Source organism: Schistocerca nitens, chromosome 6, assembly GCF_023898315.1.
Source record: "Schistocerca nitens isolate TAMUIC-IGC-003100 chromosome 6, iqSchNite1.1, whole genome shotgun sequence".
Lineage (NCBI taxonomy): Eukaryota > Metazoa > Arthropoda > Insecta > Orthoptera > Acrididae > Schistocerca > Schistocerca nitens.
The window spans coordinates 286,949,689-286,974,031 of NC_064619.1; the positions used below are offsets into that span (position 1 = coordinate 286,949,689).

The 24,343-nt window shown below is 45.8% G+C and overlaps 1 protein-coding gene across 1 annotated transcript in view; it reads left to right on the forward strand.

Annotated features, from left to right (window-relative positions):
- Positions 1 to 24,343, forward strand: part of LOC126263323 (serine/arginine repetitive matrix protein 1-like) — a 550,556-nt gene that overhangs the window by 472,471 nt on the left and 53,742 nt on the right. The window contains exons 13-15 of the mRNA XM_049960412.1: positions 4,627 to 4,720; positions 4,793 to 4,927; positions 9,522 to 9,675. Of these exons, the coding sequence (XP_049816369.1) occupies positions 4,627 to 4,720; positions 4,793 to 4,927; positions 9,522 to 9,675 (383 nt within the window). The remainder of the gene's footprint in view (positions 1 to 4,626; positions 4,721 to 4,792; positions 4,928 to 9,521; positions 9,676 to 24,343) is intronic.

Sequence of the window (24,343 nt, forward strand, 5' to 3'; positions counted from 1 at the left end):
TCCCGAAATTTCACAACACTACATTTATTATCTTCTAGTGTTTCAATTTTTTCGGATCAGAGTATATTACATACCTACTTATACATTTAAATATATACAGCATACGTCTGTCCGAATTCTTATTAAAGTAAGATGTAACGATTTGAAGTGGGTCGGTCAAGAACGTTTGGAGATGTTTGCTAAGAAGATTGCTACGTTATACAGGGTGTTTCATTGATCGAGACCAGGCCAAATATCTCACGAAATAAGCGTCAAACGAAAAAACTACAAAGAACGAAACTTGTCTAGCTTGAAGGGGAAAACCAGATGGCTTTGCCATAGGTCAAACGGATATCAACTGCGTTTTTTTTTTAAATAGGAACCCCCATTTTTTATTACATATTCGTGTAGTACGTAAAGAAATATGAATGTTTTAGTTGGACCACTTTTTTCGCTTTGTGATATAGGGCGCTGTAATTGTCACAAACATATGGCTCACAATTTTAGACGAATAGTTGGTAACAGGTAAGTTTTTTAAATTAAAATACAGAACGTAGGTACATTTGAACATTTTATTTCGGTTGTTCCAATGTGATGCATGTATCTTTGTGAAGTTATCATTTCTGAGAACGCATGCTGTTACAGCGTGATTACCTGTAAATAGCACATTAATGCAATAAATGCTCAAAATGATGTCCGTGCGCCTCAATGCATTTGGCAATAAGTGTAACGACATTCCTCTCAACAGCGAGTAGTTCGCCTTCCGTAATGTTCGCACATGCATTGTCAATGCGCTGACGCATGTTGTCAGGCGTTGTCGGTGGATCACGACAGCAAATATCCTTCAACTTTTCCCACAGAAAGAAATCCGAGGATGTCAGATCTGGTGAACGTGCGGGCCATGGTATGGTGCTTCGACGAACAATCCATCTGTCATGAAATATGCTATTCAATACCGCTTCAACCACAGGCGAGCTATGTGCCGCACATCCATCATGTTGGAAGTACATCGCCATTCTGTCGTGCAGTAAAACATCTTGTCGTAACATCGGTAGAACATTACATGGGAAATCAGCATACATTGCACCATTTAGATTGCCAACGATAACATGGGGGCCAATTATCCTTCCTCCCATAATGCCGCACCATACATTAACCTGCCAAGGTCGTTGATGTTCCAGTTGTCGCAGCCATCGTGGATTTTCCGTTGCAGTGCATATTATGCCGGTTTACGTTACCGCTGTTGGTGAATGACGCTTCGTCGCTAAATACAACGCGTGCAAAAAACCTGTCATCGTCCCGTAATTTCTCTTGTGCCCAGTGGCAAAACTGTATACGACGTTCAAAGCCGTCGCCATGCAATTCCTGGTGCATAGAAATATGGTACGGGTGCAATCGATGCTGATCTAGCATTCTCAACACCGACGCTTTTGAGATTCTCAATTCTCGCGCAATTTGTCTGCTACTGATGTGCGGATTAGCTGCGACAGCAGCTAAAACACCTACTTGGATATTACCATTTGTTGCAGGTCGCGATTGACGTTTCACATGTGGCTGAACACTTCCTGTTTCCTTAAATAACGTAACGGTCCGGACACTTGGATAATGTCGTCCAGGATACCGAGCAGCATACATAGCACACGCCCATTGGGCATTTTGATCTCAGTAGCCATACATCAACACGATATCGACCTTTTCCGCAATTGGTAAACGGTCCATTTTAACACGGGTAATGTATCACGAAGCAAATACCGTCCGCACTGGTGGAATTTTACGTGACACCACGTACTTATACGTTTGTGACTATTACAGTGCCATCTATCACAAAGCGAAAAAAGTGGTCCAACTAAAACATTCATATTTCTTTACATACTACACGAATATGTAATAAAAATGGGGGGTCCTATTTAAAAAAAAAAACGCAGTTGATATCCGTTTGACCTATGGCAGCGCCATCTAGCGGGCCAAGCATAGCGCCATCTGGTTTCCCCGTTCAAGCTAGACGAGTTTCGTTCACTGTAGTTTTTTCGTTTGATGCTTATTTCGTGAGAATTTTGGACCCGTTACTATCAATGGACCACCCTGTATATTACATACATATTTATATATTATATACATTTAAAAATTATATAACCTACGTCCGTCCGAATGTTTATATAGAAACTGGTGTAAAAATCTGAAGTAAATCTATCAAAAAGTGTGCGAGATTTCTGTGAACGGCGTTGCCTCTTTATACAGGGTGTTACAAAAAGGTACGGCCAAACTTTCAGGAAACATTCCTCACACAAAAAGAGAGAAAATATGTTATGTGGACATGTGTCCGGAAACGCTTACTTTCCATGTTAGAGCTCATTTTATTACTTCTCTTCAAATCACATTAATCATGGAATGGAAACACACAGCAACAGAACGTACCAGCGTGACTTCAAACACTTCGTTACAGGAAATGTTCAAAATGTCCTCCGTTAGCGTGGATACATGCATCCACCCTCCGTCGCATGGAATCCCTGATGCGCTGATGGAGCCCTGGAGAATGGCGTATTGTATCACAGCCGTCCACAATACGAGCACGAAGAGTCTCTACTTTTGGTACCGGGGTTGCGTAGACAAGAGCTTTCAAATGCCCCCATAAATGAAACAACTGGTTCTCCCGTAGCAGTCTCCATACAGTGACGTGGTCAACGTTACCTTGTACAGAAGCAACTTCTCTGACGCTGACATTAGGGTTATCGTCAATTGCACGAAGAATTGCCTCGTCCATTGTAGGTGTCCTCGTCGTTCTAGGTCTTCCCCAGTCGCGAGTCATAGGCTGGAATGTCCCGTGCTCCCTAAGACGCCGATCAATTGCTTCGAACGTCTTCCTGTCGGGACACCTTCGTTCTGGAAATCTGTCTCGATACAAACGTACCGCGCCACGGCTATTGCCCCGTGCTAATCCATACATCAAATGGGCATCTGCCAACTCCGCATTTGTAAACATTACACTGACTGCAAAACCACGTTCGTGATGAACACTAACCTGTTGATGCTACGTACTGATGTGCTTGATGCTAGTACTGTAGAGCAATGAGTCGCATGTCAACACAAGCACCGAAGTCAACATTACCTTCCTTCAATTGGGCCAACTGGCGGTGAATCGGGGAAGTACAGTACATACTGACGAAACTAAAATGAGCTCTAACATGGAAATTAAGCGTTCCCGGACACATGTCCACATAACATCTTTTCTTTATTTGTGTGTGAGGAATGTTTCCTGAAGGTTTGGCCGTACCTTTTTGTAACACCCTGTATACCCGTGTGGAAATATATCTTACTGAAGAATTCTTGAATCACTATAATTACTATCCCAGTCTCATGTTCCCTGTGTCAGTTCCTCAAACTATAGCAAAAAAAGGTTCAAATGGCTCTGAGCACTATGGGACTTAACACTTGAGGTCATCAGTCCCCTAGAACATAGAACTACTTAAACCTAACTAACCTAAGGACATCACACAAATCCATGCCAGAGGAAGGATTCGAACCTGCGACCGTAGCGGTCGCGTGGTGCCAGACTGAAGCGCCTAGAACGGCTCGGCCACACCGGCCGGTAGACTATAGCAAGTCCATGAATAATTCCATTAGTAGTGAGTGAGGACCAAGGCAAGTATCACGACACAAATAAGTCGTATGCGTCTTTTAATAAAACATCATCTTTAACACACCCCACTCGATATGCAGAAAAATTTTTCTATGAAGTACATTTTGTCTGTATAGCATACTTCACAGTGATAGATGTAACTGGCTATGATGAGGGGGATTAAATACTGGATCCGCAGCCCAAGTAAAATTAACGGCTAGTACCTTATAATTTATCATGTTGTAACATATTATTCCTGGCAGCGCCAGTGTGTTCGTCCTGTTGGATATTGTTAACGTCAGAGGCGGTTTCCGGTACCCAGTGGTATGGACTTTGTGGTTGAATGGTTGAAATAGCTCTGAGCACTATGGGACTTAACATCTGAGGTCATCAGTCCCCTAGAACTTAGAACTACTTAAACCTAACCAACCTAAGGACATCACACACATCCATGCCCGAGGCAGTACTCGAACCTGCGAGCGTAGCGGTCGCGGGGTTCCAGACTGAAGAGCCTAGAACCTCTCGGCCACACAGGCCGCCTCTGTGGGTGAGTTTTTCCGTAATTTTTCTAAGCGCGTTGTGGCTGGGGCTGTCCAATAACAGCAGGTGTTTTCCATCAGTCGTTGAAACCGCACCTTCCACTGAAGTTCTGCTAGAGGGAGCAGAAAACGACGGATGAAATGCCTGCAATTTAGGTCCCTAGTTTTGACTGGGCCGGCGTGGGCGGCCGAGCGGTTCTAGGGGCTACAGTCTGGAACCACGCGACCCCTACGGTCGCAGGTTCGAATCCTGCCTCGGGCATGCATGTGTGTGATGTCCTTAGGTTAGGTTTAAGTAGTTCTATGTTCTAGGGGACTGATGACCTCAGAAGTTAAGTCCCATAGTGCTCATAGTCATTTGAACCATTTTTAGTTCTGACTGGTGGGAAGTATTTTAAAATTATTTGTATTCGGGTTTTGTTGTTGAAGGTGAGTATTTTCCTTGTAAGAGGGCTGCACCACTAGGTGGTTACGGGTTCCCCTTGCCGGCAGGCCGATCATCCCGCCGGTGTCGCTGACGAACCGGCGCGACCCGTACCTGGCGACGCGGCGGGCTTCTCGCGCGGCGCTGCACGTGGCGGCCGTGGCGAGCGCCGGCGGCGTCGGCGTCTGCAACAGCGCCAGCGGGCTGCTCTCCGCCGGCGGCGACGCCGCGCAGAAGCGCACCCTCAGCGACAGCACGGGCGCCCGCTCGCCGCTCGCAGAGATGGTCGACGACGTCTTCGTGTCGACGCCCGCGCTGCGCGGCGCCTCCCCCGAGACCAAGCAGCGCCAGCAGCAGCACCCCATGACGGTGAGTCGCGCCTCGCCAGTCTTAGCACCGAGAACTATTTTTGGCAAGTAAACGAACCACCATCTTCTCCCTCTTCTTTTTTATTCTGTTACGACCTCTGTACGACAAGGGTAGCCCCTTAATGGGTTCTGTTTTCTTCTTCTCCTGCCACAACCTCTTCATCCAACCTTTGTTCTTCCGAGACCTTCAGCATCCTCTTGTCTCATCCACTGGTGACTCTCTCTCTCTCTCTCTCTCTCTCTCTCTCTCTCTCTCTGTCTCCATTTCCTGTATCCTTCTCTTTTGTTGCTCTCTAACGTATTGGTAGGTGTGCACTTTCTTCTCTAGTCCTCCTTGTTCGCCAATTCCGACCAATCCTTTCAGAGTTAAACAAATCACTTGGTTGCCCCTACCCATTGTTTCTCAGAGTCTTTTGATCATTCTGTCTGAACCGTGGATTTAATTCTCAAAGAATATTCTTAAAAATTTATTTTATTTACTAGCGATTAATCAAGAACATTTACTCATTTAATCACACTATGTGAGCGTGGAAGTAGTTGCCAGGAAGTAACTGATGAAATCAAAATCAAATTGCTTTTAACAAATGGGAATTTTATTCCTAAAAGCTTTTTTTTAAGAAACAGATTTTAAACTATAAGCAGAAAGCACCCTCTAAATATCAAGTTACAATTTATTCAGAGGCAGAAAGAAACAAATTTTTGAGTGTATGAGCTTTTGGGCTGAGAACATTGTCACTCCCTTTTGACACGGCCATAGTCACGACTGCTCACAACAACCTCTGAAAGACTACACTGGTGCAAATCTGCAACACACCAGATTACCTTAAAGTAAAAGTTTTAACAATTCACACAAACACACAAACTATGCTTCCCGTAGGAGGGATAGAAATGGTACAAAACACTAAAATTAAAAGATTAACTTGGCACCGAAGGTGCAACTTGGTTTTAACTTCTAACAAAAGTCTTACGGTGAAAGGGTGGCAACTTTATATACTAAAATGACCATTTAAACAAAAGCCCATGAAATGCAATCTTATATAAAATTACATAAGGTTGGCCAAACGAGTTACCATGCTCTACAGTACACGTATACCACCTCTCAAGATGATAGGCACGATAAAAACATATTTCAGGAATTAGGCCGTTACACTCCAAGCAATAAATTCGCTAACACACCAAATCCGACAAACATGACAGAGGCAGCTCCGAACGACAGACATACTAGCACGCCGACCGACAGTCTGACCGATTTCCAACCGTCAGATCCAACCGCACAAGCAACAGAGAATATCGGCCGATGTCTAGTAAACCAAGATACCTACACCTTCTAACTCGCCCTCACCAAGATCAAGGCATCAAACACCACTTAAGACAGTTTTAAAAGAATACAGAAAACACAAGTCACAACTGTCAAATCACTACGGAATAAGACTGGGGGTTCTAGACAACAACACACACCACTTCTTATCACACGCGTGAACGGCTGAGGAAACAACAATCCACAAATAACGAACAAATCGTAACAGTCGAGATTCAAAAGGAAGTAACTAATTACCCAACTTGAGGATCCTGCTTCGGAGGAAAGCGAAAAGTCGCTCTCGCAGCTAGTGCCTCTAAATGCAACAGCGCGTGCCCGCCGCCAAAAGCCCCGGCCTGGCTTCGCGCTGTGGAGACTACGTCGCTGCTCAGTTCCAACGAACCAACAAGGTCCAACCACATCCCGACTCGGAAAATGGTGTTCATTCTGAGAATCCAAGACGTCGTTGACTAAGACGACCGGACGAGCAAACGACCAACGGCAGCCCGCTTTCGCCGACAGCGGTCCCTGTGAATACCAACACCATACGGACCCGACTGTTGCTGGCTGCCAACTCTTCCCGACTGATCCTGGTGTCAGTGCTCAGCAGACCACATGTCGCCATCCGACGACCAGCCGACCGATCGACCAACTGCCTTCCGTCTGCTTCGATCACGGTCCCGGCGCGTACTTGCACCGTGCGGACCTGCCTGCTGCTGACTGCCAACTCGTCCAACAGCGGAGTAACGACACACCCGACTCAGCCCACAACCCAACAGCGACTGAGACTTAGGGCCGACTGACTAACATGCGAGTGTCTGCCTTCCTACTGACTCTGTCGACTCACTGCACCGACTCCCAGACTCACCGACTAGCGAGCTCATAGCGCCCCTTAAATGCACGTGAACAGGCAACCTTTTCCCTTTCCCACCAGAGGGGGACATCAAAAATGCCATTGCCACAGCGGCGCCACCGCCAGAAGCGGAGGGCGACTGCTTCACACTACGCGCTGCGGCGCGCTCTTTAAAACAGCGATTTTTACCATGGCTCATTATCCATATTCATTCTGATCAAATAACCCATGACCTCTTACCAATAATCAACTGAAATGTCAGAATGTTGTGTAATATTTGATTATTTTTACCACTCATACGTAAAAAAAACAGGCTGGAAACTCAAGACACGTGAAATTTATGTTGGAACTACAAATTTATGTCACACCAGTACCCTGGTCTAAGATGTGTGACATATATTGCGTTTCAACTATCTTTTTACATTGGCTTCCAAGCAATGCGCATCTCCACTCTTTCTACTCGGGCAGCTTCTTTTAACATAGTGGCTAGTGATGCCCTTGTTAGAGCTATACACGGAGGCGACAAAAGTCATGGGAGCTGGCTCTGAGCACTATGGGACTCAACTTCTGAGGTCATTAGTCCCCTAGAACTTAGAACTAGTTAAACCTAACTAACCTAAGGACATCACAAACATCCATGCCCGAGGCAGGATTCGAACCTGCGACCGTAGCGGTCTTGCGGTTCCAGACTGCAGCGCCTTTAACCGCACGGCCACTTCGGCCGGCTGTCATGCGAGCTCCTAGTATCGTGTCGGACCTCATTTTCCCCGGAGTAGTCATCAACTCGACGTGGCATGGACCCAACAAGTCATTGGAAGTCCCCTACGAAAATACTGACCCATGCTTCCTCTAAAGCCGTCTATAATTGCAAAGCGTTGTCAGTACAAGATTTTGTGCATAAACTGACCACTCGATTATGTCCATAAATGCTCGGTGGGATTCATGTCGCGCGATCTTCATTCTCTCGGACTGGCCAAAATATTCTTCAAACCAATAATGAATAACGTGGCCCGGTGACATATGACATTGTCATCCATAAAAATTCCATCATTGTTTGAGAACATGAAGCTCATGAATGACTGAAAGTGGTCTCCAGGTAGCCGAACATACCCATTTCCTGTCAGTGATCGGTGCAGTTGGACCAAAAGACCCAGTCCATTCCATGTAAACACAGCCCACGCCGTTATGGAGCCACCACCAGCTTGCGCAGAGCCTTATGACAACATGGCTCCGCCGGCCCTGGTGGCCGACCGGTTCTAGGCGCTACAGTCTGGAACCGCGCAACCGCTACGGTCGCAGGCTCGAATCCTGCCTCGGGCATGGATGTGTGTGATGTCTTTACGTTAGTTAGGTTTAAGTAGTTTTAAGTCCTAGGGGACTGATGACCTGAGAAATTAAGTCCCATAGTGCTCAGAGCCATTTGAACCATTTGCACCATCATGGCTCCATTGCTTCTTGGGGTCTGCGACACACTCGAACTCTACCATCAGCTCTTACCGACTGAGATCGGGATCCATCTAACAGGCCACAGCTTTCCAGTAGTCTAGGGTCCAACCAATATGGTAACGAGCCCAGGAGAGGCGCTGCATGGCATGGCGTGCTGTTAGCAATGGCACTTGCGTCGGTCGTTTACTGTCGTAGCCCATTAACCTGAAATTTCGCCGCTTTCCTAACTCATACGTTCGTCGTATGTCCCACACTGATTTCTGATATTATTTCACACAGTGTTGCTTGTCTGTTAGGAATGACAACTCTACGCAAACGCCTCTGCTCTCAGCGGCCGTTAAGTGGAGCAAGTCGGCCCCTGCGTTATCCATGGTGAGAGGTCATGCCTGATAATTTGGTATTCTCGCCACACGCTTTACACTGCGGATCTCGCAATACTGAATTCGCTAACTATTTCTGAAATGGAATGTCCCATACGTCTATCTCTAACTCAGTCTGTTAATTCCCGTCGTTCAGCTGTGATTACGTGGGGACAGCTCCGACACTGCACTGCCCTTTTATACCTGTGGACCTGGTACTACCGCCATCTGTATGAGTGTATGTGCATATCACTATCCCATGACTTTCGACAGCTCTGTGTGTGACATAATAACGACTTTACTTCGAATTCAAGTGATATTTTGTATATTGTTTGAGGCTAAAGGTTAATTTTGTGTGTAACTCAACAGAAATGGCTGCCCGCCACGCAGTTTCTAGACACTGCGAGAATTACCGTGCCTATGGAGTTCTGTCAAAAGTTAATGACAACCCATTTGCCTTGACGTACATGCTGCTATTTAAATGTATTTCGGTAACTACTCAAGGAGATTAGTCCATACATCTTGGTTCCTGTGTGGGTATGACTGTGGCATTAGAGGAGAGTGATGGTATTGACCTAGGGGTTCCTTTTCCAGTTGTGATGTGGTCGTCAGTGTCAGAGTATCCCGTCGGTGTGTGCAGGTTCACACCGTGCTGTTCGAGAAGGGCCCAGGCAAGAAGTCTCTGGGCTTCAGCATCGTGGGCGGCCGCGACTCGCCCAGGGGCCACATGGGCATCTACGTGAAGACCATCTTTCCCACGGGACAGGCCGCCGAGACCAAGACACTCCAGGAAGGTGAGCACACTCCAACGTTCAGCGCTTTGTAAACGAGTTCCTCCAGTATCTTTGTTTGTGTTGCCACTTATCGGAGTCACTGTTGGTAATGGTGTTGCAGAATTGTAAAACATATCTACATGTAATTTCTGACAGTGCTCTTTTTTTGAACATCGAGATCTTCTGTATTCTACTTTTAAGACCATCATCAGTGATGTTTCTCTCTGTTATTCTAAATGTACATACAATGATCAGCCAAAACATTTTGACCAACTGCTTAATAGCTTCTTTTTGCGTCTTTGGTTCCAAATACATCGCTCATTCTGCGTATCAGGGATCCGATAGTTTGTTGGTAGGTTTGTGGAGGTATGTGGCATTAGATGTCTACGCTGATTTGCGTACGAGGTGATGGCGCCCGATAGCGTCGCAGATGGGATCTGTTGGATTTGCCATCACGTGAATTCGTCGCCGAGACATCACAATGAGCCCACCACAATGCTCCTCAAACGACTGTGGCACGGATTCGGTTCCGAGGAACGGACAGCGCTATGCTGCTGAAAGATGACACCGCAGTTGAGGAAGACATCAAGCATGAAGGGATGCAGGTGGTTCGTAGCTGTCAGCGTGTCTTCAGTTACTGCCACAGGTACCATGCAAGCGTAGGAGAATATCTCTCATAACTTAATATTCGTCCCACCAGCCTGCGTCCGTGGTGCGCTACACGGCTGGTCCCGGCGGAAGTTTGAGTCCTCCCTCGGGCATGTGTGTGTGTGTGTGTGTGTGTTTGTCCTTAGGATAATTTAGGTTAAGTAGTGTGTGTAAGCTTAGGGACTGATGACCTTAGTAGTTAAGTCCCATAACATTTCACACACATTTGAACATTTTTTGCGCTACACGTTTCGAGCCGCCGTTCACCTTGATGACGGTATCTGTGGAGACGACCATCGACCTAGTGTGGCAAAAATGTGATTCACCCGAAGAGCCGACACGTTTCAAATGGCTCTGAGCACTATGGGACTTAACTTCTGAGGTCATCAGTCCCCTAGAACTTAGAACTACTTAAACTTAACTAACCTAAGGACATCACACGCATCCATGCCCGTGGCAGGATTCGAACCTGCGACGCCTAGCGGTCGCGCGGTTCCAGACTGTAGCGCCTAGAACCGCTTGGCCGCCCCGGCCGGCGACACGTTTCCATTGACCGTTGGTCGAATCGCGACGGTCCCGTGCCTACTCAAATCGTAATTGACGATGTCTTTGGGTCAAGACATCGTCAGTTATGACGTGTGGACTCTTTGGGTGAATCACATTTTTACGTTTCCATTGATCGCCGATAGAATCCCGATGCTCCCGTGCCTACTGCAGTTGTAATTGACGATCTCTTTGGGTCAACATGTGAACACGTAGGGATGGTCTGCTGCAGTGCTCCATGTTCCACAATGTATGATGAACGGTGCGCTACGAAACATTTGTGCGTGCGCCAGCACTTTTCTCTTTCGGAAGAGATGCCACAAATCACCATCTATCCTACATTATACACCAGAGAATCCTGCGAACGCTACGTTCTGTGAAGAGTCGTGGACGTCCAATCATTTAGCGGCTAATGGTAGTCTCATTGACCTTCTACCTGTTTCCGTAGATGCTCACAACAGTAGCGCTTGAACATTCAACCAGCTTCACCGTTTTAGAGATACTCGTTCAAGGGCGCAGCGTAATAATAATCTGCCCTTTGTCGAAGTCGCTTATGTCAATGGATTTCTCCAGTTGGACCCCGTATCTTCGCTAGGGTAATCCCCCATCCGTGTGTGCACCGCTTGCATACTTTAGTTACCGCGTCACGTGTCGCAACGCCACCAAGTGGCATGCAACGTCGTGGTAGGCAGTGGTCATAATGTTTTGGCTGAACAGTGTATGTATTATGCAAGCCACCTTACGACCTACCTCTGGTACCACTGTTTCCATTGTGGGAGGAACGGTTTTCGATGAGCTCCTGCGTGAGATCTAATTTCTTTGGTTTTCTCGTCATGGTTATTTCATGAGACATACGCTGTACGGTCTAAAGTATCTGGACACTCCAATGTAATGGGGAATTTGCTACTAGATGTCACTAGAGGCGAACCCGCAGTTAAAAGGAGGCGGTGAGTATTGTGTTGTCAGTAGAGAAGCGGTAACAGCGGAATGGACCAGTCAGTATAGCTCAGTCTCTTCAAATGAGGCCTAGTCGTTGGATGTGACATGAGTATCCTATCCATCACTGGCATTTCAATCCTCTTAGAGCTACCCAAGTCGACTCATGGTGGTATGACTCTGGAGGGAAAACGCGAAGGAAGGACCGCAGCTAAACCAAGACAGACCTTAAGTACTGACGGACACGGACCGTCGAACATCGGAAGGATGGCTGTAAAAAATCGCATAAAATGAGCAGAAAGAGTCACTCGTCAGTTCCAAAATGCTACTAGCAGTCCAGGTAGCACAGTAATTGTTGATAGGGAGTTAGAAAGAATGAGATAAATTGGTCGAGCAGCTCCTCGTAAGCCACAAATTTTCATTATCAACGCTATGTGACAATTGAGGTGGTGCAAAAAGCGACGCAACTGAACAGTGAATGACGAGCAACGAATGATCTGGCTAGATGAATCACGCTATACCATGTATCTATCCGATAGAAGTATTTGGATAAGCCCCCCCCCCCCCCCCCCCCCGAAGTATTTGGGTTTGGCGAAAGTGTGGAGAGCATAATTATATGTATCTATCTGCTACGAGATTTTAGTATACAAAATGAAAATGCCACCGGAATTAAGGTAAAACAGAAAAACAGTAGTCTACTTAAATCAAGCCGCCGAATAATTCGAAGAAAGCTTTTCCTCGTAAATCCGCCTGTTCATACAACAGGGTTAACGGATTATTTTTGAAATACACAGATATTTCTATTTTTTCCAGAGTGTTCACGAGTAAACCTTTTGTAATAGTATGCAGAATTTTGAGGTTATTCATGATATCTCCTTCTGAATAATTATTACAATAAAAATGGCTCTGAGCACTATGGGACTTAACATCTGAGTCATCAGTCCCCTAGAACTTAGAACTACTTAAACCTAACTAACCTAAGGACATCATACACATCCATGCCCAAGGCAGGATTCGAACCCGCGACCGTAGCGGTCGCGCGGTTACAGAATGTAGCGCCTAGAACCGCTCGGCCACTCCGGCCGGCTGATTATTACAACTCAGATGTTGTCCAAAGACTGATTTTTTTACCTGCTGTTTCCGGGATATGTTCTTTGAACCGTGTCGTAAAACTACGCCCATTTTGACGAATATATGTTTTGTCACAATCACTGCACATTAATTTATAAACTCCTGATCTACAATGGCGATTATTAATACTGCCAGTCACATTATAGAGTAAAGAACCGTTATGAATTAGCAAACAAAAATTCATAGCAAAAATATTCCGCCAGGGGCTAGATTAGCCTTACTTGATATAAAAAAACTTATAAACCAACATTCCAATAGGAGAAACTATAGATATTATTAAAAACAATTTTGTAACACCTAAAATGTTAGCCCTAAGTACATGTTAATCCGTTTATTACGTCGTACGAACGACAATTCATTCATCCCTGCATTTCTCTGGTAGAGCTCCCGCACAGCACATTTCTCTTATTACTATCCGAATCACCCATTTCGGGAGCTGGGTTCTTCATCTTCGTTGACTTTCAAAGACGGCATAGCCGACGGACGTTTCAGAAGAACAGTCTCCCTCATGGAAGAGTACTGGCGTCAATCCCGTTCAGTATACACTCCTGGAAATGGAAAAAAGAACACATTGACACCGGTGTGTCAGACCCACCATACTTGCTCCGGACACTGCGAGAGGGCTGTACAAGCAATGATCACACGCACGGCACAGCGGACACACCAGGAACCGCGGTGTTGGCCGTCGAATGGCGCTAGCTGCGCAGCATTTGTGCACCGCCGCCGTCAGTGTCAGCCAGTTTGCCGTGGCATACGGAGCTCCATCGCAGTCTTTAACACTGGTAGCATGCCGCGACAGCGTGGACGTGAACCGTATGTGCAGTTGACGGACTTTGAGCAAGGGCGTATAGTGGGCATTCGGGAGGCCGGGTGGACGTACCGCCGAATTGCTCAACACGTGGGGCGTGAGGTCTCCACAGTACATCGATGTTGTCGCCAGTGGTCGGCGGAAGGTGCACGTGCCCGTCGGCCTGGGACCGGACCGCAGCGACGCACGGATGCACGCCAAGACCGTAGGATCCTACGCAGTGCCGTAGGGGACCGCACCGCCACTTCCCAGCAAATTAGGGACACTGTTGCTCCTGGGGTATCGGCGAGGACCATTCGCAACCGTCTCCATGAAGCTGGGCTACGGTCCCGCACACCGTTAGGCCGTCTTCCGCTCACGCCCCAACATCGTGCAGCCCGCCTCCAGTGGTGTCGCGACAGGCGTGAATGGAGGGACGAATGGAGACGTGTCGTCTTCAGCGATGAGAGTCGCTTCTGCCTTGGTGCCAATGATGGTCGTATGCGTGTTTGGCGCCGTGCAGGTGAGCGCCACAATCAGGACTGCATACGACCGAGGCACACAGGGCCAACACCCGGCATCATGGTGTGGGGAGCGATCTCCTACACTGGCCGTACACCACTGGTGATCGTCGAGGGGACACTGAATAGTGCACGGTACATCCAAACCGTCATCGAACCCATCGTTCTACCATTCCTAGACCGGCAAGGGAACTTGCTGTTCCAACAAGACAATGCACGTCCGCATGTATCCCGTGCCACCCAACGTGCTCTAGAAGGTGTAAGTCAACTACCCTGGCCAGCAAGATCTCCGGATCTGTCCCCCATTGAGCATGTTTGGAACTGGATGAAGCGTCGTCTCACGCGGTCTGCACGTCCAGCACGAACGCTGGTCCAACTGAGGCGCCAGGTGGAAATGGCATGGCAAGCCGTTCCACAGGACTACATCCAGCATCTCTACGATCGTCTCCATGGGAGAATAGCAGCCTGCATTGCTGCGAAAGGTGGATATACACTGTACTAGTGCCGACATTGTGCATGCTCTGTTGCCTGTGTCTATGTGCCTGTGGTTCTGTCAGTGTGATCATGTGATGTATCTGACCACAGGAATGTGTCAATAAAGTTTCCCCTTCCTGGGACAATGAATTCACGGTGTTCTTATTTCAATTTCCAGGAGTATATTTACGGATGACCAACTTCTGGCCTCCAGTACCAGTGTTCCTTGTATACCGATGATCTCGCCCTAGCCATACTGAGCAAACACTTTGAATCGGTAGAAAACATACTCACTAATGCTCTTGAAAGGAGTGTCAAGAGATTACAGTGCAAATCAACTTAAACCAAATCCATCGAAGACACAGGTATGTGCTTTCCATTTAAGAAACCGGGAATTCACTCGCAAATTAAAGGTTGTCAGGTCAGGGGTTGAATTTAAACAACGTGATACTGCAGAATACCTAGGAACGACACTCAAAATGTCTCTTACATACAAGAACCATTACATGAACACCAAGCTAAGAGTTTCTGTCAGGAACAGTCTCCTCAGAAAACTGATTCACTATGGCGTAGTGAAGCCGAAACAGTTCTGCGGTATTTTGCTGCAGAGTGTGCGGTTCTGTTTGGTATAAATGAAGTCATACATTTGAATGTAGAGGTCAACAACAAATGCAGACTTATTACAATATCTTCAAAACCCACTCCAGTCGTGTGACTTTAGCAGCTAATTTTCGAAGAAAAATAGCTGCGAACAAGAAAAGGAAGAAATTGGAGCCGGAGGTAACACATCCATTACGTGACATGAATGTATGCGTAAAGAGTGAAATCTGGGAGTAGCTTTCTGAGAACATCAGATGAACTCAGAACCAGAGATCAAAGCTAAAGACCCCTTCGCACTGGCTGGAAAAGTATATCTGAAATTCTTCCATCAGGTTATGGCAAGGGATGGCTGACATAGAAGTCCTTGACTAGATTGATTTCAGCATTGGGTAGGTTCAGGGTTAATACGGCAAGACCAGTCGACGACAAAGAAGACAACCTCAAGGGCGACGGTGGAGAAGATAAGACAGTTACACAGATGTTTCGGTGTCGACTGTGTCCGATCTCTTGCATGGAAGATGACTTGTATCAAGCCTCGGAGAATGCACTAAATATAGCCAAGTTTTGATCAAATGTAATGTTTGTTAAGTGTATAAATCTGCATATTTCTGACACGAGAATAATAACAAAGTCAAACCGATACATTTTCCGTTTTCTGTCAGTCCTGAAAATTTGCATCGTCAGGTAAACATTCAGTGGGTAGGGGAGGGAAGCTGTTGATGTTTAGATCCTCCATTTCCTCGGCTGCTCATTTTGGTGACATGGAGAATCCGCCACATCGCACACTGAGGTCTTACTTCCTTAATATGCCAAGACTGAAACATGAGATACGAAGTGGAACTTAAGATATTTATTTGTAGAGTGACAGACGCCAATGAGACGGGTCTAATCGCAGAAACACTAGTTACTGTTGCAGCAGAACCGGCAGACATTCCCAAACACAGAAACTCCACATGAGCGCCGTTTGTTCGACGTTATGCTACTCTTAAAAAAGAAAATAGAGAGAGAGAGAGAGAAAACACCATTCGCTTTTGGGTGCGTCGTGCTCTGTTTTGCCTGTGGCAATTAGCTGTACTTCAAAGTTCAACTGAAATTGGATTCTAAAACTGAATGCTGGTCCAACAAGTTATTCTTGTGTCGTCAGAGCACAGCCCGCCGTCAGGCAATCACCGTGTTGCGTGTGTGTGTGTGTGTGTGTGTGTGTGTGTGTGTGTGTGTGTGTGTGTGTTGGAGGAGGGGGTAGAGGTGTGGATGGGTGGCTCCCCCACCCCCAGGCCTGAGTAATAAATTGGACAGCGACGGGCGACGCCGCTAGGGAGCCAGGGGCGCCGAAATGGAGTAAAGTTTGTTGATCGACAGGCCACACCTCAGGTATTAGCGCTTCATTCATCACCGACGCATTCCTGTAAAACGTGATGGCGGAAACCCTCTACCCCGTCGTTGTTTGACTCATGCCCACACTTCTCGGCTTATTGTAGCTGTATTTCTCCAAATACTGTTAATGGTTCACTGTATTCGACAAGTTTTGGTCATTTGCAGTTGTTTGCAGATCGCAGTCTAGCCGTCCGCATCCTCTCTCTACTTGCAGACGGGAGTAACTTGAAACGAAATGATCAGCGTAACCTTCCTCTAGACATTCACATGTTGACGTGTTACTACATCCCACTCGGTGTAGGTGCTTGGGATATGGACCCTTACCTGTTAATATGAGTACCATGCCCCGAGTTGGAGAGTTGTCGCGCTTTGTGAAAGTGTTTCTCTTTACTTTTTAAAAATTTCCTTTTGTTTCTGAATTACAGACTTTTGTTTAACAGTATTCAGATTATGTTATGATACAGGTGGTAGGATACTACCAGGAGGAAACTTACAGTGCAGCTACTCACAGAGGTCCAGTGTGGGCTGCAATTATCGTATGGCAGCGACAGTTAGTGCATATTCTAATACGTTAATGCGGAACCGATTCAAGCTGGGAAAAAAATTGGTTCCAACGTTGACCACCATTTGCAAACCCGACGCTTGAATGCAAGAAACGCCTCTAGAAATGTTTCCATATGTAATTGATTATTAATAGGAATGGGCAGAAAACGCCAAACAAGGGAGAAAGACATAACGCCCATTTTATAACCACTACTTTCAGAGTTTGTTCGGTATGACCACCGGAAATGTCGAAGAGATGCTGCATACGTAAAACAAGGCGAACAACAGTTGCTCCCAACTGTTCTGGTGGAATCTAATACCGTGTTCGTGAACATTGGTCTTCAAATAATGTAGAGTCTGAACGCGTCCCTAGTATCTTTTAGATATCCGTAGAGTCACATGGATTCAGATCACGTAATCTTGTAGGCCATACATCTGGAAAACCTCCGGAAATAACACATTCGCGGGCGAGCGACATGAAGTGCTGCCACATCTTGCATGAAAACAGAGTTCCATACAGTTGCGCTCTTTCAAAGCAGCAATCACATGTTGTACAAAGAGGTCTCGATAACGTGCAGACATCACTGTACACTGACAGACGCTCTGCGTATATTCTTTTAAAAGAAGAACAGACCAAGAATAAATGTGCTTGTGAATTCACACCACACAGTGACATACGGTGAGTACAGTGGCTCTTTGTGTACAACATGTGGTTTGACAATACCTCAAATTCGGCAGTTCTGTGTATTCTAGCGAAAAATGCGCCTCGTCAGTCTGTAGAATATTTCCCAGCCACATGTCCTCAACTTCTATCCCTGTCAGAAACCAAAGAGCAGATTCAGAACTTTGCTGCGAATAATGAGGCTTCAGTTGTTGCGTGGTCTGGATCTTGTACGGGTAACAGTATAATATAGGCTCCAAAACCTTCCGTACTATTGACCAGGGGATGGACAAGTGTCGCGACACTGCACCAACACTACTTCTATCCGGGGCACGTTCTGCATGGTCAGTTACAGCAACAGCAACCTCGTCAATAGTTTCCACCAGGATAGGACGTCGTCCTCTTCCAGGTGACACATCAGGCTCACCCGTGTTTTTGAATTCCATTATCATCTTCTTTAAACCATTTAATGACACTGGGCCTCTCCTCAGATGTTTCACTCGGCGATACTTGCTCAATGCAACACTGTAAATGCTGCCGGTCACATAAAACATCTACATCTACATCTACATGGATACTCTGCAAATCACATGTAAGTGCGTGGCAGAGGGTCCATCGAACCACCTTCACAATTCTCTATTATTCCAATCTCGTATAGTGCGCGGAAAGAATGAACACCTATACCTTTCCATACGAGCTCTGATTTCCCTTATTTTATCGTGGTGATCGTTCCGCCCTGTGTAGGTCGGTGTCAACAAAATATTTTCGCATTCGGAGGAGAAAGTTGGTGATTGGAATTTCGTGAGCAGATTCCGTCGCAACGAAAAACGCCCCTCTTTTAATGATTTCCAGCCCAACTCTTGTATCATTTCTGTGACACTCTCTCCCATATTTCGCGATAATACAAAACGTGCTGCCTTTCTTTGAACTTTTTCGATGTACTCCGTCAGTCCTATCTGGTAAGTATCCTACACCGCGCAGGAGTATTGTAAAAGAGGACAGACAATCGTAGTGTAGGTAGTCTCCTTAGTAGGTCTGTTACATTTTCTAAGTGTCCTGCCAATAAAACACAGCCTTTGGTTAGCCTTCCCCACAACATTTTCTATGAGTTCTTTCCGATGTAAGTTTCACTAACCATGCACGGACTCTCTTGTCGATAGAAATACTGTTCACTCACATGATAGCTAAAATGATAATTAAATTAATACCTTAAGCTGTCAACAGGCGTTGATGGACATCAACGGGGACAGTTGAAAATGTGTGCCCCGACCGGGACTCGAACCCGAAATCTCCTGCTTAAATGGCAGACGCTCTATCCATTTTTTTTTTTCATTTTGTTCGTTGTTGATCGTTGTGTTTGGTCGTTGCGGACGTCACGTGACATCCGCTCAAGTTCGTTAATTGATTCTTCTAATCAGTTTTTTTTTTTTATTATAGAGGCCAACCAGCTCTCTGACCGAATACGCTGAGCCACCGGGCCGGTGCCTATTTGAGCCACCGAGGACACAGAAGATTGTGCGACTGCAGGGATTTATCCCTCGCACGCTCCCCGTGAGAGCCACATTCCCAACTTAATGTTCACACACTACATTCTTAGTGCCCCTGCGCACTACACTCATTACTCGGGGCAGACAATCTTACCGAGTCCCGTAAGAGTTTGGGCAATGCGTGTGCATCCGCACGGAAGAAGAAGGTTAATGATCGGTTAGCCTTAACTATATGGAGATGATATCTGTTCTTTCGGGCCTGTCCGAAAGAACAGATACCACCTCCATACAAATTATAGCTTGTCAAATGCGAATTTCCTACCGTCATACAAACTGTACAGCGCTAGATTTGCACCTGGTGGCCAGAACTGAAACTACTTTTCGTTCCAGTCTAAATCGGATCCACATGACCGCATCAGCATATCTACCAAGTTGCACTGGCATATGAAAATTACAGCCCAAACAAGACCTAATTGATTAGCTGCAACCACTCGGTACATCGCTAACACCTAGAAATTGTTATAGTAATAGTACGCAGTTCCGTATATCAAAACATGTGCAAATGAGTAGTAATCACGGGTTCCAAGCTGCAATTTGCAGATCTTTACTGCCACTTCATAGCTTTCCCATATGTTCGTAGTTAGAAGAAAGGTTCATAATGAAACGTTATATTTTTTCTGGTCAAGTCTACTGTTTTTCCTTCATGTTAAATATAATTGTACTGTGAAAACTACGTTGCTTTTTGATGAAATATACTTCTTTTCAGTATAAAGATTCTTAATATCCATTAAACTGCCTTGGCGAGGAAGTTGTTGCTCCACTTCTTATTTTTTCATTATTCTGCATACTTCTGTGTTGTCGAGTGATGTAATACATATATTCTTGGAGTGACAGATTTTTTTTTGTTAGAATGTACTACACGCAATTCCCGTTGAGCCAAATGCAACTGTTGTTTTTCGTTTCTGACAATAATCCAATCCAATCGTGTTTTGTGATTTATAGCGCTGTTATGGCGTTCTGTTTAGTTCTGCAGATAACTGATAATTTTTTCCTGGTCCATGTGCAAATCTGAGTCTGGTTCCGACAAGTAAATATATGTTGCAGGGTACCAATTAATTTGTATGACGTACACTGCGGTGAAGGTCGTAGTTTTAATTTGTGTGCCTTTCCTCTGTTGGTACGAGATTGTTTACTATGGCATACCATACAGCCCTGACTGCTATGAAGAATTTGATTATTTATGTTGAGTCAGACATTCCACAATTTACCTGTGGATACTTGCGGTTGATTGGGTTTCGTGTAAGTCCCACTGTGGGCTCAGTGTATAGTTTGGCCGTGCTGACAGGACACGGATCGGAATTCATCGCTTGTAGATAACTCAATCATAATCTGATCTCGCGTACAAGACTAATCATTTATAGTGGCGACATTTTTTGGAATTGCCTTATCTGGCGGCTCGGGCAGGTAAACAATTTGCCCGTGACTGCTGTTGAGTTGTTATGTACTACATACTCTAGTCACATTAATGTGACCACCGTCTATGTTAGCTGTCAACATGCGGTAACCACACATAGACATCAGTTGGCAGTGAAGGGTCTATAAACCAGGTCGGGAGGAAGCAGAAAACAGCACAGTCGTTGTCGTAATAGGGCAATGGAGCGATTTATCTGACGGCCAAAAGGGCATCGCGATTAGCTTTAGGACCAAGGATGGAAGCATTTCATGACAGGCCATAGATGACAGGAGGTCAACGATGGCTGCGGAAATGCGTACAGGTGAATAGACATGCAATCTTTGAGGAACTAACTGCCCAGATGAACCAAGGAGCTGCCAGCCATACCTCCTTATTGACCATTCAGTGAACATAGTTTCGTATGGCTCTCCGCACCAGGCGCCTGTTTCATGCACCCATGCCGAGTGATGATCATTGGCGACGAAGGCTAGAATTTGCACGACAATACTGGACGCAACTGGACGTCCACTGAATGGCGACAGGTGACCTTTTCCGATGAATCACGTTCTATACTCCATCGGACAGGTGGCCAGTGGCTTGTACGGCGTTAAACGTCTGAAACCAAAGACCCTACAAACAGGAGGGAGCGTTGTGATCTGGGGGATGTCTTAGTGGCATGCTCTGGGGGATCTCGCCATCGTGGATGGCACAATAAATCAACACAACTATGCATCTATCCTTGGGGACCATATCCACAACTACATGCATTTTGTTTTTCCTTGGCACAGTGGCAACTACAAGCAGGACAATGCAACGTGTGACACAGCTCGCAGTGTATATATGTGGTTCACAAAGCATCAGGATGAGTTTACCATACCCCCCGGCTCAACAAAACCACTGGATTTTAACCCAGTCGAGAATTGGGACTACTTATATCGGTCTCTTCATGCCATAATCCTCGACCGAGAAACCTAGCACATATGACCATGACACTGGGGCTCCACACCTCTGTTGGTACCTTGCAGAATCTCATTAACTCTCTTTCTGCCCGTCTCGCACTGCAAAAGGTGATAAATCAGAATTCTCACAAGTGTCACATTAATGTGACTGGACAGTGTATTTTTGTGGGTCTGCTGGCGAATAAAGCTTTGCATAGCTGTTGGATATTTTTAAGCTCAGTCCTTCTTGTGGACATCATTTTGAAAGCACCATAAGAATATATTACCTTCCTAGAAATACCGACTAGCGCAACCTAGGAACGTCGTGCCATATTGTATGGGAGCGGTACGGTGGATGCAATGAAATATAATGTGCTATACATGTAAGCGTAGGTCACTGCAGTTTTCTGTACACGGTTCAGGCTACTGGTGGTATGTTCTTTGAAGGTTGTCCTTGTTATATTGAACTTCTCATTCCAGTTCGCGTTCGTCATTTCTTTGGGGTCTGCAGTGATCAGGAACATGCTGCATGCCCGCCTTCCAGTGGTTCTACTGTCCCAGTCAGACTGCCATTCATCTAAATTCCAGGCTCGTAAGTGTCTTTTATTACTAATATGAGCTGCCGCGTGCTCGTACACACGATCATATTGTTCATGTCCCAGTAATACGCAGTTGCCCCGTAACATGCCACGGCTCATTGGCCATATCACGAGGATCACCAGTGAACCTTCGACAGATGTACTGCGAAACGCACCTCTAAATCCGTCGCAGTATTTCTCTGTAGGTCTCCAGACGAAGGCGATGCGCCCGGAAGCTGGCTGCGAAGCCCACAATCATGTTGAAAATAACCTCGCGATATGACCGCGCCACATGCAATGACAGTTTATAGTCACTAGTAACAGTACGGGCAATCTGAGCCATAATTTTAGCCGCTTTGCTTATCGAACATCTAGGAAGCAACTGCTCAGGTTTCAACCTTTGAGATTCAGTTGATGCTCTGAATATCAAGTTCAAAAGAAGTGTATCTGTTGTGTTTATTTACCTTACGGGAAAACGTTACGAACTTATGCACCAAATCAATATTATGAAAATACGAAGTTCACAGAAAAAAATCCGTGTTTTCCAGGAATTTTCCTAAAGTAAATTATATCGCTTCTATATCGGCAAGATTTTATTCGTGAGTCTACTAGAGAAAGCTTTTGACAATATTGACTAGAATACTCTCTTTCAAATTCTAAAGGTGGCAGGGGTAAAATACAGGGAGCGAAAGGCTGTTTACAATTTGTACGAAAACCAGATGGCAGTTATAAGAGTCGAGGGGCATGAAACGGAAGCAATGGTTGGGAAGGGAGTGAGACAGGGTTGTAGCCTCTCCCCGATGTTATTCAATCTATATATTGAGCAAGCAGTAAAGGAAACAAAAGAAAAATTCGGAGTAGGTATTAAAATCGATGGAGAAGAAATAAAAACTTTAAGGTTCGCCGATGACATTGTAATTCTGTCAGAGACAGCAAAGGACTTGGAAGAGATGGCTCTGAGCACTATGGGACTTAACATCTATGGTCATCAGTCCCCTAGAACTTAGAACTACTTAAACCTAACTAACCTAAGGACATCACACAACACCCAGCCATCACGAGGCAGAGAAAATCCCTGACCCCGCCGGGAATCGAACCCGGGAACCCGGGCGTGGAAGCGAGAACGCTACCGCACGACCACGAGATGCGGGCAACTTGGAAGAGCAGTTGAACGGAATGGACAGTGTTTTGAAAGGAGGATATAAGATGAACATCAACAAAAGCAAAATGAGGATCATGGAATGTAGTCGAATTAAGTCGGGTGATGCTGAGGGAATTAGTTTAGGAAATGAGACACTTAAAGTAGTAAAGGAGTTTTGCTATTTGGGGAGCAAAATAACTGATGATGGTCGAAGTAGAGAAGATATAAAATGTAGACTGGCAATGGCAAGGAAAGCGTTTCTGAAGAAGAGAAATTTGTTAGCATCGAGTATAGATTTAAGTGTCAGGAAGCCGTTTCTGAAAGTATTTGTATGGAGTGTAGGCATGTATGGAAGTGAAACATGGACGATAAATAGTTTGGACAAGAAGAGGTGGTTCAAATGGCTCTGAGCACTATGGGACTTAACTTCTGACGTCATCAGTCCCCTAGAACTTAGAACTACTGAAACCTAACTAACCTAAGGACATCACACACATCCATGCCCGAGGCAGGATTCGAACCTGCGACCGTGGCGGTCGCGCTGTTCCAGACTGAAGCGCCTAGAACCGCACGGTCACACTGGCCGGCTGACAAGAAGAGAATAGAATCTTTCGAAATGTTGTGCTACAGAAGAATGCTGAAGATTAGATGGGTAGATCACATAACTAATGAGGAGATATTTAATAGAATTGGGGAGAAGAGGTGTTTGTGGCACAACTTGACAAGAAGAAGGGGCCGGTTGGTAGGGCATATTCTGAGGCATCAAGGGATCACAAATTTAGCATTGGAGGGCAGCGTGGAGGGTAAAAATCGTATAGGGAGACCAAGAGATGAATACACTAAGCAGATTGAGAAGGATGTAGGTTTCAGTAAG